The 14,302-nt window shown below is 34.1% G+C and overlaps 1 protein-coding gene across 5 annotated transcripts in view; it reads right to left on the bottom strand.

The window, feature by feature from the left end:
- Positions 1–301: 301 nt before the first annotated feature.
- LOC110458977 (sialoadhesin-like) overlaps positions 302–14,302 on the bottom strand; it is a 21,297-nt gene continuing 7,296 nt past the window's right edge. For 3 of the 5 annotated variants that reach the window (XM_021510986.1, XM_021510984.1, XM_021510988.1), the window contains 12 exons: positions 13,546–13,875; positions 12,580–12,894; positions 10,062–10,322; positions 9,374–9,667; positions 9,000–9,119; positions 8,194–8,215; positions 7,777–7,844; positions 7,135–7,162; positions 5,159–5,226; positions 4,797–4,827; positions 4,275–4,345; positions 302–2,612 (listed from right to left, as the gene is read on the bottom strand). In XM_021510986.1, the coding sequence (XP_021366661.1) occupies positions 2,587–2,612; positions 4,275–4,345; positions 4,797–4,827; positions 5,159–5,226; positions 7,135–7,162; positions 7,777–7,844; positions 8,194–8,215; positions 9,000–9,119; positions 9,374–9,667; positions 10,062–10,322; positions 12,580–12,894; positions 13,546–13,875 (1,634 nt within the window). In that variant the 3' untranslated portion in view covers positions 302–2,586. The remainder of the gene's footprint in view (positions 2,613–4,274; positions 4,346–4,796; positions 4,828–5,158; positions 5,227–7,134; positions 7,163–7,776; positions 7,845–8,193; positions 8,216–8,999; positions 9,120–9,373; positions 9,668–10,061; positions 10,323–12,579; positions 12,895–13,545; positions 13,876–14,302) is intronic. The other 2 variants (XM_021510987.1, XM_021510989.1) reach the window with 1 other exon arrangement.

Here is a 14,302-nt window from a genome sequence, read left to right as displayed (position 1 = left end):
TTGAAACAGAAGAGTACATTGAAAGACATTTCAAGATAGCGTCTGCACTTTTAAAAGTGTTTTAAAAATGTCAATTAATTTCAATGCGCATTTGTTGTCAGATATCAGGAAGACGTTTCCTCAATGCCGAATCAAATCGACAACAAACCCAATTATAACCCGTGCTATCCGAAATACATTGTAAATGTTTCGTTAAACTACTTATTTGGAAAACATTTATCCTGGAATAGGGTTGACCTTATTGTACCAGTAAGTGATAACAGCTGAATATGACTATTCAACAGAAAACTATAAAAAGCAATACTATATAAACGTATTTATTTCTTTTCCTACACAGGTTCAATCAGTGACCTTTACTACACTGACGTCACAATCAGATGACGCTTTTATATAATGTCGTCAAAATCAAAACGTCGTTTGGCTGACTGTGACAATCTTGTCGTCGGCATGACAAACCACCTCAGAATCATTATTGCAACAAGCTTGTCCTGAAGTCTTTTTAGAGGTATACCGTTGGTATAACTTACTTTTTTCTCAATTTTCAAACCTGGCCGTAGTTTGTGTGTAACACATCTATATATTTTGCTATATTTTGTGTTCCATTTGCTTATTATATGAATTGTCTTAACAAACTTTCGGTAAAGCTCAGTTCTGAAAAAGATTCTGAAACCTCGGGTAAAATATCAACATTACACTTACTAACATCTGACTCTTTAAATACTTCATGGACCTATCATATTAATTCGTAATATATGCTATATCATGCAGCATTATCATATTTTCTGCACTTAATCTCATTGAAGGCAAACATTAAACGTGATATCAAAACTGCAATTAAATCGTGATCGTTTTTACCATTGTATTGCTAGACCCATTTAATATCCAAAGTGTAAATTATTACTTCCATATGTGGAGCTGCATCAAATGAAGTATAAATCCTTAGAATAATCGCAGATGAAAAAATGTAATCAAAAGTCATAGTATGTTATTTATTATCAACTGATTTAAAAGTTTTATCAGTGACGCTACATACTCTTCTATAGAATCCTTTACCTCGATCCTCACTTTCAAGATTACCAATAGGGACAGCTTAAAACTAAGCTGTATGGTAAGGTGTCGATTTCGATTTTTTTTTTTCGATTTCCCATTATCTACAGAAAAAATCCTGGTTGTTTTGTGGTCATTGGGAAAAGTCTATTTTTGTGGGGACGTGGTATTACCTAAACGTACGCATGCTTTCCATGGCGGATGGCGGATATATAAGAAAGGGTAATATAGCATTATCAAATATCACACTTTGTAGTATACTATTATTTATTAGAACAAACTTCATAAAGCGTTTAGATGAATATTTTATGATATTGTTAATAACAATAATCAGAGTGTTGGAATACATATTGGAGTATATAGCATACGATAACGTAAAGTCGTTTTTTATAGAATGTTGGATGTTACTAGTTATTTAACGTACTAACATGCATGTACTCAAAATAGAAATAGACATACATGTATTAACATATTAATGACATACACGCGGAAATTATCACAGATCATGTTTTACTTGCCATGGCTTTTAAAAACTTTTACAGTTAAATATTTGAACATTAATTTATGGTCTGTAATTTTATATTACTATGAACCTGATAATATATATTTACAAGTAGGCGGTCGATACACGATTAAGGTGTTGAGTCACCTGTAATACTTATATTCCCGGGATCTATTAAAAGCTTGTATCGGTACCCTTAGGAAGTTTGTCTTAAATAAATAAATAACAAACCCACACTGCAGCCAGCTTCTAACTGAAGTTTTTGACCGAAACTACAATGTTGGATGTGTGGTGAATTTGTGGAATTGTTCCTAATGGTTGATGTTGGTCAAGCGTCTGAAACTGACCGAAGGTCATTTACACTGCTCATCACTTTTGACCCCCTTTATACCGGTTCGCTACTAAGACCAGTCAATGACATACATGTGTACGTGGCTTGCATGCCCTTACTCTAAATAACTACAACGACTAAACCTACCGACTTATACTAGTTGGGTGATGAACGGAATACACAAGTGAGATATCAGACTGACTGTAAAGGTCAGGTAGTAGGGCTATAACTAACGTTTATTCTTTAAGATAGAACTCTCTGCGGATATACATATTTAATATCATACTCGACAAGTTATAAATAAAGGAACACTTGCTATAAGTATCTCCATTACAATACAAACCTCAGATATAAACGTAGAAAGACACATATTCTTTTTCTACATTCAAACAAGAATATATATCCTCTAAACAATCCTTAAAGTAAAAACATAAATTAAGATATGATATTAGAGACAATATTAGGCAAGTTATGAACTTATTATTTGTATTGTTATTCCCTTCCATTATTAAACTTGTATCAGTAGAGTATTTGATGATACAAATCAGTCTGAAAAATATTTTAAACCAAATTGACAAATGAGGCTGCTAACCATATATATATATAATTTCCCTTTTTCACGGGAAACGTTTATCTATCCTTAGCGTCCTCGGTTTGAAGTACTGCTTTCTCTTCGTTTGAGAAGTATGTTGTTGGATGTACTTCTTCAAGTGTTTGCATAACGTCTTGTGTCTGAAATGAAAAATCGTTTTTTATGTTGTAAACTGCGAAATGTATAACATTTTTCGAATGTGAATATTGTATTGTGTATTTACTAGGACATGCGCTGTAACAGGACATGTGTATGATATAAAGCTGTAACACACAACACCTGTAATATACAATACAATGAAGTGAGCTGATGATTAAACCATACTTGTTATGTATTCTACACAGTAGTCGTGCTAATGCATCGTATTTTATAAAGAAATGCAAATAACGGTGTTAAACGAAATGTTACTGAAAGGAACTATTCCTGATTACATTCCTTGTATAATACTAGTTCACCATTGCATTTTCTGTATAATGTTAGAGTTATGATTCATATTTATAAACTGGGTGAAAGTTATATTTCATGCGTTTTATTTTACTTTATATATTTGTGTTTTCATTAATTCATTTATTTTGACAGTAGCAAAACGTGTTTCATGTTTCCCTATTCGGAGGAATACTGAATTAACGGTCAAACCTTCGGGCTTATGAACACGAAAACAAACAGCTCTTCAAATATAAGACAGTTAAAAAATAAATCTATAGACTTTATTGGAAAATATTTTTTCAATCTTTAAACAAGAGATATTTGAAGTCCAAAAGTGCTATCCATTTGACAACACCTCAATTGCATAGAGCATTTCTTAATCGAAATAACAAATTTTGGAAATATAATGATGTAGTGTTTGCATTCCGGATCTAATGACCCGGTATTTGGTTTCTAGTTTATTGTACTGTGGAGCGTACTTCCGGTACGGGGCATTCTGGAATACACATGTTGACAGGAGCAGCGGGTTTGGTTTGTTTGTCTGAGAGACAGTACAAGTGTGTAAAATATTTCATGGGGAAATTTGCAATTAAATAATGATTAGAAAATTGTATCTTGTGAACATATCAGTGTACATGGTCTGAGTTCCGATTCGTTTTATCATTGCCAAATCATGAAATGATTTATTCTTCCAGCTCTTTTAAGTTATTTAAACTTTTAGATAAAAGGTACTTTTGTCTCATAAAACATTGGTTTCAAACGAATACTAGTATGTTACTTCCTACATGTATTAGATGAAATTGTCTCGCAGCTCACGTCATACTCCATGCTAGATTTTTCTATCTCGTTCGATCTGTCTGGTACCTTTATGTGCCATTTCGCAGAATTTTGACACTGCGATGTATTCATCCACGCGATAAAGGCTTGTAATTGAAAATATGCATTATAAATATTTTATTTTGTCGTTATATGTATTTTTTTATGTTGGATATCTGATGTTGTAAATAAAATATAATCTAGACTTTGAAATGCATTGTTTTTTTTCTAAGGACGGACTACATTTTCCTGCGGAAGCATTCAAGTGTGGAATTAATAGTGGAGGGGTCATTTTTATTTGAGGCCCCAGACGGACCTTGTAGTCTTTCTGGAAATGGAATAGTTTTCAAGCTGCGAGAAAACAATCAATTACCTCGGGCAAAGATCCTGTAACATCGGCTTACGCCTCGGTTGGAATTTAGTTACAGAATCTTAGCCCTCGACTGAGATAACCTGATATCGCTCAGTTACAGATAATATATATTATTTGTCTTATACAACGTTAGTCTTTTACTTCATTAATCTACCAAATATTTGCTTAATGATCTACGTCCACATACCAACATCTTCCTTGATTTCTATGTAATCATGGCTAGCGGTTGAATCGCCGTGGATGGATTCGTAGTTTCCTCTTGGTAACACACAATATGATAAAAACACCATTAGTAAAACCATATACGTATGTGATATGTGAGTATGTGATATATCATCACTGACATTGATTTTAAATAAGTAAAACTAAATGTGTCTTATTGTAGTCTTTAACATATGAGTTAACTATATAGCACCTTATTTCAAATACTACTATTACCAATGTCAATTTTGCTTCCCTGACAATAATTGTCCCATTATTTTAATCTAAAACGTATTTCGCAAATTGAGAACGGATTCCTTACCCGTGATACAGGTATTTCTCAACATATGGACACTAAAATAATGTTTTATAATACATTTTTTTAAATTTGTTAGATAACTTATCATTTTCAACAGCAAATAATAATTTACAAGTGCCATCATCATTGTCTCCGGACTATATACATGTAATACTAACTTATGTTAAATACACAAGAGCTTTATCTCACCTTACAGTTTCAATGCCCGCCTCATTGTTGTCTGACAAAAAAAGAGAGAAATAAATATACTTCCGCTGTTGATATAGGTGCGCATACCTTGTAAAATATAGATTAAAAAATGATGATAAGTTAAACGTTAAATGATGATACGTTTGAATAAATTTACAAAATATCCATTATTTAAAACAAATTTAAATGCAAAAGGTCTGGTTACAGAAGCAACCATGCAATATTGTTGTTTACGGTGTGTTTCTCATTAATTATTTCTGTTATTATTTCCTTTATTTGTAATAAGCACATTTAGATATTTCATTTTTACATTAATTAACAGGAACAAAACCTATACTCTATAAAGGCGAAAAATAGATTACCTTCAGAGAGACATGAATATGGGGAGGGCTTCTGTATGTCATTTGGATCTAGCTCCTGATAGTGGCCCCTACAATAAAAAGCAATAATTTAACATTTTTATGTTTAACATATCTGATCAAAAATCATTGTTTATATCATCACGACAATAACTTCAACTAGAAAATTACGCTAAAGTCAACATATATGTCTAGATATCTCTACGACGAAGCTATAGGTAGCAGTATACAGAGGGTTGTGGCCATGGGTGATATTTTTGTTAAATGGCTAACCCCTGTATAATGATATGTAAAAAAAAATATAGAAATACAACTGTACTAAAATTGGTATTAGCATGATGAAGTGGGCTATGTGAGCTTCACATTTGTAAAAAAAAAAAAGAAGATTTTTTTGGTCATAATCTGAAAAGGTGCCTGTACATAAAAGCTAGCTTTACAGGAGGTAAAATTTTGACAACAGCACACGATGCAAAATTGCAAAAAATCTAGTTTTACAACTTTACTGGGACCCAGATAATTCTGCAACCAGGAAGGTTATCTTAAATTTCAGACAGAATTTAGGGAAAAAAATACTAGTTGCGGGGGTCAAATTTTGGGTCAAAANATCTAGGTTTGCAACTTTACTGGGACCCAGATAATTCTGCAACCAGGTAGGTTATCTTTAATTTCAGATATAATTTAGGAAAAAAAATACTAGTTGCGGGGGTCAAATTTTGGGTCAGAAATAGCAATTATTGGCATTGTTTGGTAATTTTTGATGTGGTAACCATGTGACATAAGTGACATACATAGAAAAAGAGGTTTATACACTTCTCAGTACTTTATATGTAAATGTAATGCAGTTTACAAATAGATATTCATGTATACATGTGTTGTGTAGGGTATATCCGCTGTGTTTACATTTCCTCGACATGTGCCTTGTTTATCAGAGTCGGGCCATTTCTACTGTGCACTGCTACCTATATCACTCAAATGTCGTGAGGTGACGGTGTTTACTATCATCACATTTGATTTAAAGAAAAAACAATGGCATTGCGACAAACATCATAACATCGTAATGTTGTTCGAACAATTTGTAAAACTGCTGTATAATTGTAATCATTTCTATTAACGAGAAAAAAAAATATTTACCCACTTATATAAAGCACTTCAGTTGTTTATGTATAAGACCTAAACAGTCAGCAATATTTATTTTATTATTATGCCATGATATGAAAACAAAGAATGTTTGAGGAGAAAAATATAAGCTGGAAAATTTCAATTTGTGCCTTATAATAAGAACGCTGCAAAAACATATTCTGAAAATGATAATAATATTTTTTATTGATTTTTATTTTTCATCTCAAGTTTTAATTTTTCATATAGTGTTATCAGGTTAAATTTAACAATTCGCCCTGAAAATGTGGTAGTCAATACAATACGTCAAAAATAAGTTCCACTGCACCAAAATGCTGCTTCGTCCTTCTAGGCTTCATCGGTGATGCTAGACTAAACATGCATATCGTTTGTAGAAGATGAAAACGTATGCTTTTAATCTTTACCAACATATACTCATGGTGTGTTTTAAATGATTTGTGCAACAACCGGACATTTGCGTATTCTATTAATATGAACAGGTGAAAACTATCATTGTACCCTTATTGTTATATTAGCAAATGCCTAGGAACTGATCAGTTCGATGTGGGGTTAATGAACATGGAATACATTCGCATTTGATAGGCTCTTTAAAAGCATAGCTCCGCATTACTTAATGCAAACTGCGCAATCAATATTCCGATCCTTTTTGCTTACTGAATTTTCTATTAGCTTAATTATTTAGATATTGTATTCGTTTACGGAAAAATGTAAAATTTATATTTCAACGAATACACCATATAATTATGTGGTATTTCAACCTAAATGCGCTCATATTTATGTAATAATTTACTGAGAGACATGACAAAAGTTTAAGTCGATAAATATAATGACGTCTTACTTACCTTTCCTCCACAATTTCTTGTTGTTTACCTGGATGGACATTAAAACTATCCTTCATTGCTTTATATATTTAACGAAAATTCCATTTCGGTCTCAACAATTCATTTCACGTTTGCATATTTGATTAAAATACGAAGTTTGCCATTTTCTGCTATTTGTCACATTGATAGAAACCGCCCGACTACAAATACTTTTTATGTAACAAACTTATTTCGTCAGTCACGCAATTGATGCATGTAAATATTTATTGAGGCAAAGCAGTTTATTTAAAATATATCATGTTTTACTTTGAACCTTTATGTATCAGTTATTGAGTTGAAAATTATCTCCTAATAACTTATATTGAGTAGATGAAAAGACCTCCTCATCTTTTCTAAGGCTTTGCATTGATAGGTCAACTGTATTTATCATTAAAAGAAATGTTACTTTAAAAAACAAGTATTACATGAAACATTATTTTCATTTATCAGTTTCACTTACTGGATGTTAAAAGTAAATGTAAGTTTGTATATGACATAAGTTATATTTGGAATGTCTATTTCAATACAAATGCTCGTTTTGCGATTGGAACAACATTGGGTACTTTTTTATTTACATTTCCATTCTTGCATTATATCATACAGCAAGTTACCAATTTAACGTACCTTCTTTGGACTGCTGTACATTGCTGAATTTGACAGGTTTCTGATCATTTCCCTTTCTATTCTTCGATCTAAAGCAAATCAAATCAAATTTTGAAAAGGAATTTTATTTCGTAAAATTTTAATTATATGCCAGGTCTGGCTGATTGATGTTGATATTTCTGCTATACATCTTTATCTTTTACGTATGAACTGTGCAATAATCATTTTATGCTTCGAAATGAACAATTTGTTTTAAGGTGACATGACTATCGAAATGTTTAAGACTTTATTAGATAATTGCAATAGGTCAGTGACGTCTTTTAAGTTCATACGTAATGAAATGTCAAAGTTAAACTTTAACCTTAGTCAATGAAATACGAAAAATATTGTTTTATTTCTCTCCACATTTATATTGTTTTTCTAATAAATCATACTTACTTAGAGAGCAACCGTGATTTTCCTTAACAGAAAATATATTGCTTGGTAGATTTAAATCTGACATAGACATTAAAATTGTAATTAAAATCAGCACAGGTCAATAACTATTTCTTATCAAAGTATCAACCGTAAGTAAATACAGGAATTTATTTTCATGAATTACCATTAAATAATATTAATATTCATTAGTTATCGTAATACTCCTTCTAATTTTAGGAAAGTGCATCCTCGACACCTCAGGGGTTACGCTCACTTTCGCTCTCTGCACCCCAAGAATATGTCATAGCGAAATTGAAGGCACGAAGATAGCTGTTTGATTGGTTTCAGGTAAAAAAAAAAAAACACTTGACCAATCACTAGGCTGAAACCTGTCCTTTGAAGATTACAAAAGAGCGACACCCGACTTCAAAGCCTGTCTTTTTTACTGTTACATGACCGCGAGATTCTTCTGATGTACATTAAAGGATCGAACTAGTCTTCTTGTCTCATCCAAAAGGTGGCACGCACTGAGCCTTCAATTTTGCTATGACATATTCGCGAGATGCAGAGAACGTAAGTGAGCGTAACGCTGGAGCCTCGAGGTGGAGGAAAGTGTGACAAACTCTATATTTCTATGTCACTGCTGAAACAACTTTTTTGTAATTTAATTTCAATTTAATTTTCAAAATGGAAAAAACAAAATCTTACTTTTACAGAAACAAAGAATTTACAACAAAGGAGTTTAATAATAAATAACATTTTTTTGCTACCACAATCTAAGAATATCAATCAATATAACATTTAACCAGTAAATTGTTTTTACTTACGGTACACAAAGATCGAAATTCCTAAAACAGCCACTGCAATCAGAACAAGAATGATTCCAACCACTAACAAAGCAGTCGAGGTAGTACTGGTATCTTCTAAAGGGGAAGGACACGTGTCTGCTGCAATAATGATTATGCAATTGAAGCAATCAATAAATAGGAATTTAATCATTTGTTATATATATTGTTGGCTGTCCATGTTGTATAAATTCGTGTAAGCTTTCCGAGTCGTTAACGTCATTTTAAGGGTTGAATGGAATATGCTGTAAATGTGACCGATTCGCGTTCATACCAGCATAAACATTGAAAAATGCCGTTCAATCCTCATATTATCAACACAAAATTGTTAAAGAAGAATCACGCTCGTGAAATACCTGGTGATGTCGACACAATAAGTTCCAAGGGACTGCTTGAACCGGCCATGTTAATAGCTGTAATGTTTACATAGTACTCCGATCCAGGGAATAAGTTGGTTAACTTGGAAGAATATATATTCCCTCTGTCAGCCAGGTTAACGGAAGTGGATTCAGCTTCTGCACAGTCTTTACATTCGTGGGAAATATTGAATGCGTTTGCCATATCTCCCTTGTCATTGGGCGTCCATTTCACTGTTAGTGTTGATGACGTCACTTCCGTAAAACCAACAATGTTTGGTGTTGTAGGTAATGCTAAAATCATATGATAATTATAATTAAATATGATATCAGACATGACTGTCTTGGTCAGATGTATCACGGTGAATGTGCACATATCGATCAAATGTTCCATAAAATCAACAAACAAGCACAAGACTGCAACTCAAAATCATTAACGTAAGGAAACAACATGTAACTGAGATATACTAAATATAAAAGAAAGACAACATGAAGCCGTCACATCTAACAACATTTAAGGCGAAAGCATGTGTGTTTTCTGCATCACATGAAACACTCCCCAATATAGCAATTTAAGAATATAAACACGTTATTAGACTCTGATGTCACCATTTCTCAAAATAGTGTGTTTTTTCATAGTTTGCTAACCGAAAAAAAATACAAAACATTAGAAAAAATGAATACATACTGGTTACTTTCAACGTTATATTTAACGACGTTGTACCATCATCATTGACTGCAGAACAAGTGTACACTCCAGCAACCCCCGTTGTGGGGACGGGTAAATTGTACACCCCATTGTTTGACAACTCAGTAGCCTCCTTTGTCCAGACTAAGGATGAGACATTCGGATTGGCAGACGTAACAGTACACATCAAGGTTATATTCTTCTGACCTTCAGAGATGACGTACGGGTCGCTGGTCGGTGATATCAAGATTTCAGGACGATCTTAACAACATAAAACATCCATAATTACATGTAGGTAAACATTGCTGCGTGAACTCGATTCAAATTTAACTCAAACGTGCGTTTATATAACGAAGGTGACAAAATAGTTGGGAAAAATAACCAATGAAGGCCATTTGGCCAAAGTTAGTTATCTTTCCAACATTTTCGAATCCCGACTTTTATAATCCGTCATAATACTAAAACACATGCTAATTGTATCTATTCTAATACATACAATATATGTGACTTCATGTTTCATGTCAATCACAGTGACCAAGCGCCAATATAATGCAGGTTGACCTAGCGAACCCGATCATTTAAAATTTTATCATGCCTCCACTTTTTTATTATGAGCAGGCGTCAATTAGCATTTGATTTCAAAACTATTGACATTTGTTCTTTACAAGTATATGAACATATTCTCTCTCGCGGGGTAAAATGGCAACAGGTCCATACAGACGGCCCACTTTGTGTTAGAGAGTTGATAAGAACACACTACAGATAAGTTTGTGTTGCTGGTATAGTAGGTTCTGTATCATTCAAACCTATTCATGTTTAGCTCCAACGATTTACAATTGTTTAGAGATATTGTGACCAAGCTAGGTGCTTTGTAACTCACGGTACCATAGACATGGAATTGTCTGATCGGGTGGCGCAGTGGATAGAGCACTTGCCTTTTTCGTGGGCGACCGGGGTTTGATTCCCCGATAGGACGTGAAAAAGTATGGGGTCATATGCCCGACCACTTGGGGTTTTCCGCGGGTACTCGGGTTTCCTCCCACATTAAAATCACCCGCGCACTAACATCCGGGCCAACCAGGGTAATTAATATAGGTTTAAATAACTGATTTCATATTTTTTGTAAAATAATTAAGGTTTACATACACGAGACATGGGCAACATAAGTAGAATCTGTGAAGCTGTGTTAGTGTAGTCACACATGCGAAGAAGGGTTAGCTTGGCGCAGAGGCAAAGACACTCATGGCACATTGTGTTTATCGTGACATTACTGGTGGTGCGCGTCTACAGTTAGTTTGTCTGAGCTTTATTTTAAGAATAGTGTGGGTGAGAAAGGGAAGAAGATTTGTCACATATCATAGGAGTGTTATTTATATGTTATTACCATATTGTTGTGTTTTGATCAAGCTAGGTAAACCTATCAATGTGACAGTAATTAGACAATAACATGATACCATTGGTATTAATTTGCTATTAGACTGAATTGTTGTTGATCATAGCAATTCGCCTGTTACGGTACGAACCCTCCATACGATAATAATTAGGGTTGTTTTTCTCATTCAAACATTTGTCACGTGTGGCCTATGTCTTCATCATTTCTGACGCTGAGAGCAGTTGTCGCATTTCCCCTGCTCTGTATATGCCTTATAGTTTGTTGGGTAAATGTAAATATTGGAAAACAAAACGATCAATCTAAAAAGATACATCATACTCGCAGTGTGATCGAACCTTCATCCCGAGCAAGCTGAGCTAGTTTTAAGCGCCTGACGAAAGTCAACATCATAGTACATCACGCCTGGTTGGCAGACCATCCCATTGTGGTTTAGAAACCCTACAAGCTTCATTTTAGATGTCATTTGCTTTCTCAATTCAATGAATGACGATAATAAGCAATGACGTCATGTTTTCGTGCAAGATGTGTATACCAGTTGATTAAACCCATCAATCTATCGACATCGCTGGTCATCAATCTATCGACATCGCTGGTCATCATATTAAATCAACACTTTACAGGTCAACCAGCACTTGTGTAAGTCACTTTCTTGCTAAAATCGGCGACACAATCTGATCGTGTGCTCGACAGGTAGATTCAGAGGTTAAAAATAAAGTTTGTTTGTTCTTTAGCAAATTTACAAATGTATATAGAAGCATACTTGCTTGTACAAACGTTTGATAAAGTAATCACTGCAACGGCTCGCTTATTTACATTTGCAATACGGGTGAGATTTCACGAAGAGCGTTGCACTTGCATAGCCTGTATGCTTACACATAGTCTACCGTTCAGTGATACACGGTAAGAAGAGTCGTCACATAGCAGAATTCAATGAACAACACACACCATTAAGAAAGGCTTTAATATAGTTCATGATTAATCTATTCTGATACCTTCAAGAGTATGTTTTGTGGCAAGGAGTATCGACACGTTGTTATTTCTCTCAACATTTATATATGTATGACTTTATACCTACATGAAATTGTAACAGTGCATATTTGTATGGGTAAGTATCACTTCACTTACGTCTAACGTTAAGTGTTGGTTGTCGTGTTGACTGTATCTGAGTTTCCGTGTTGGAGGCAGTACACACCACGGTCTGTCCTGACAGTGCCCTGCTTGGAGTAAGGGTCAGCGTGCTGGTGGTAATGTAGAGGTCACCGGTTACACTTTGTACTGAGGACGCACCGGCATAGGTGAAGTTGATCCCTCCAACTGACCAAAAGACGCTGGCGAAGGGTCTACAGGCACTGGTCACGCATATAACGTCAGTGGACTGAGTCTCTGTGATGTCCAACAACTGACCAGCTGGTGGCTGTATTTCCACACTTGTCACGGGAACTGTAAAATTAAATATGTATTTCCACATAAGGGCTCTAATACGTTAATATTTAAAAATAATATAAACAAATAAAAACAAACAAAATAGACTGTGATCAGTAAGGGAGTTTTAAGCCGATTTGATTTTACTTAATGCATGATGTTGTATAGTGTGTAAATCTGATATACCCCCAAACTCAATGTAATTATACAAATACTGAATACAGCTATTAGACCTTTGACCTGCTTTGGCTTTGTGATATCACAACGGTGATTGGTCGATACGTGTTATTGGTTTTTTTTATGTGTTGTACTGCTACCTAAATGTTGTAACGCAACAAAATTGTGCTATCAATCGTCTGTTAGAAACAATGATCAATAAAAAAATCGATATTCGATAGAAGTACTACAATACACGTATATTGAATTATCTGTAACAACACACTTGAACACAGTGCAGTTTGGTTCCAAAAGTATTTTATTTTCCAATGACCGAAAATTATGAATACAGGATATTTACTGCTATATATTTCTTAAGTATTACCAAATACACCATACAATGTGCATGGTATGTGACACAATATTCTATAACCATAAAATAAATGGCAGTTTGTCCGATGTTCTATAATAAGTTTAGGTTGAAATATGTTCATCCATGTTTTCAATACTTGCTTATTACGTCGACCACCAGGATATTACTAGTTTGAGCGGAAGGGTTGTTTATCTGACATCTGATCCGTGCATTGTTCCAGTCTCCGGTTACATTAGCGACTGTCCAGGAGTAAGATTTACCGTCTGTGGTACAGCTACACTGCTTATCACAGTCCTGACCTGTACCACTTACACAATCACCTCTTAACAACTGTACAAATCCAACAACTGTGCCGTTTATAAAGTTAAACGAAGCGTATATGGAGCTATTCTGTGTTACAGAACACGTCAGAGTCAGTGGTGTTCCTTCTATGGCCGATGACGGTGATGCTGTCAGTTTTACATCGGCACCTTTATAGAGTCAAATAGTGAAATATACTCAACAGCTTCAACACACAATGGCTGATCGTGACCAAACGTCGACACAAAAGACAATAACATGGACCGAGAAGATATTCATTCAACAGAAAAACGTCCTCACTTAAAACATCTTTTTGTAATTTATTTGACGCCAAATAAAAGAACAATATTTATCCAATCCTGAATAATTAACATTTGCATATACATGACTTATAAACTTAATTCAATAGAAACTTTGTTTGATTTGCGTGATAACAGTTTAAACATATACAAGTATACGAATTCCGTTATATTTATTACCTTTTGAATCATTTTCTGTTATGAATACACTGACATCATTTGTTTTGGTCTTTTTACCACTCATCCGAATTAAAGACTGTACCGATGGCATGTGAGACATACAAATTTAGAAACATGC

The sequence above is a fragment of the Mizuhopecten yessoensis genome, unplaced genomic scaffold (genome assembly GCF_002113885.1).
Source record: "Mizuhopecten yessoensis strain PY_sf001 unplaced genomic scaffold, ASM211388v2 scaffold9887, whole genome shotgun sequence".
NCBI classification, from domain to species: domain Eukaryota; kingdom Metazoa; phylum Mollusca; class Bivalvia; order Pectinida; family Pectinidae; genus Mizuhopecten; species Mizuhopecten yessoensis.
This window is presented reverse-complemented; position numbering and strand designations above follow the sequence as displayed.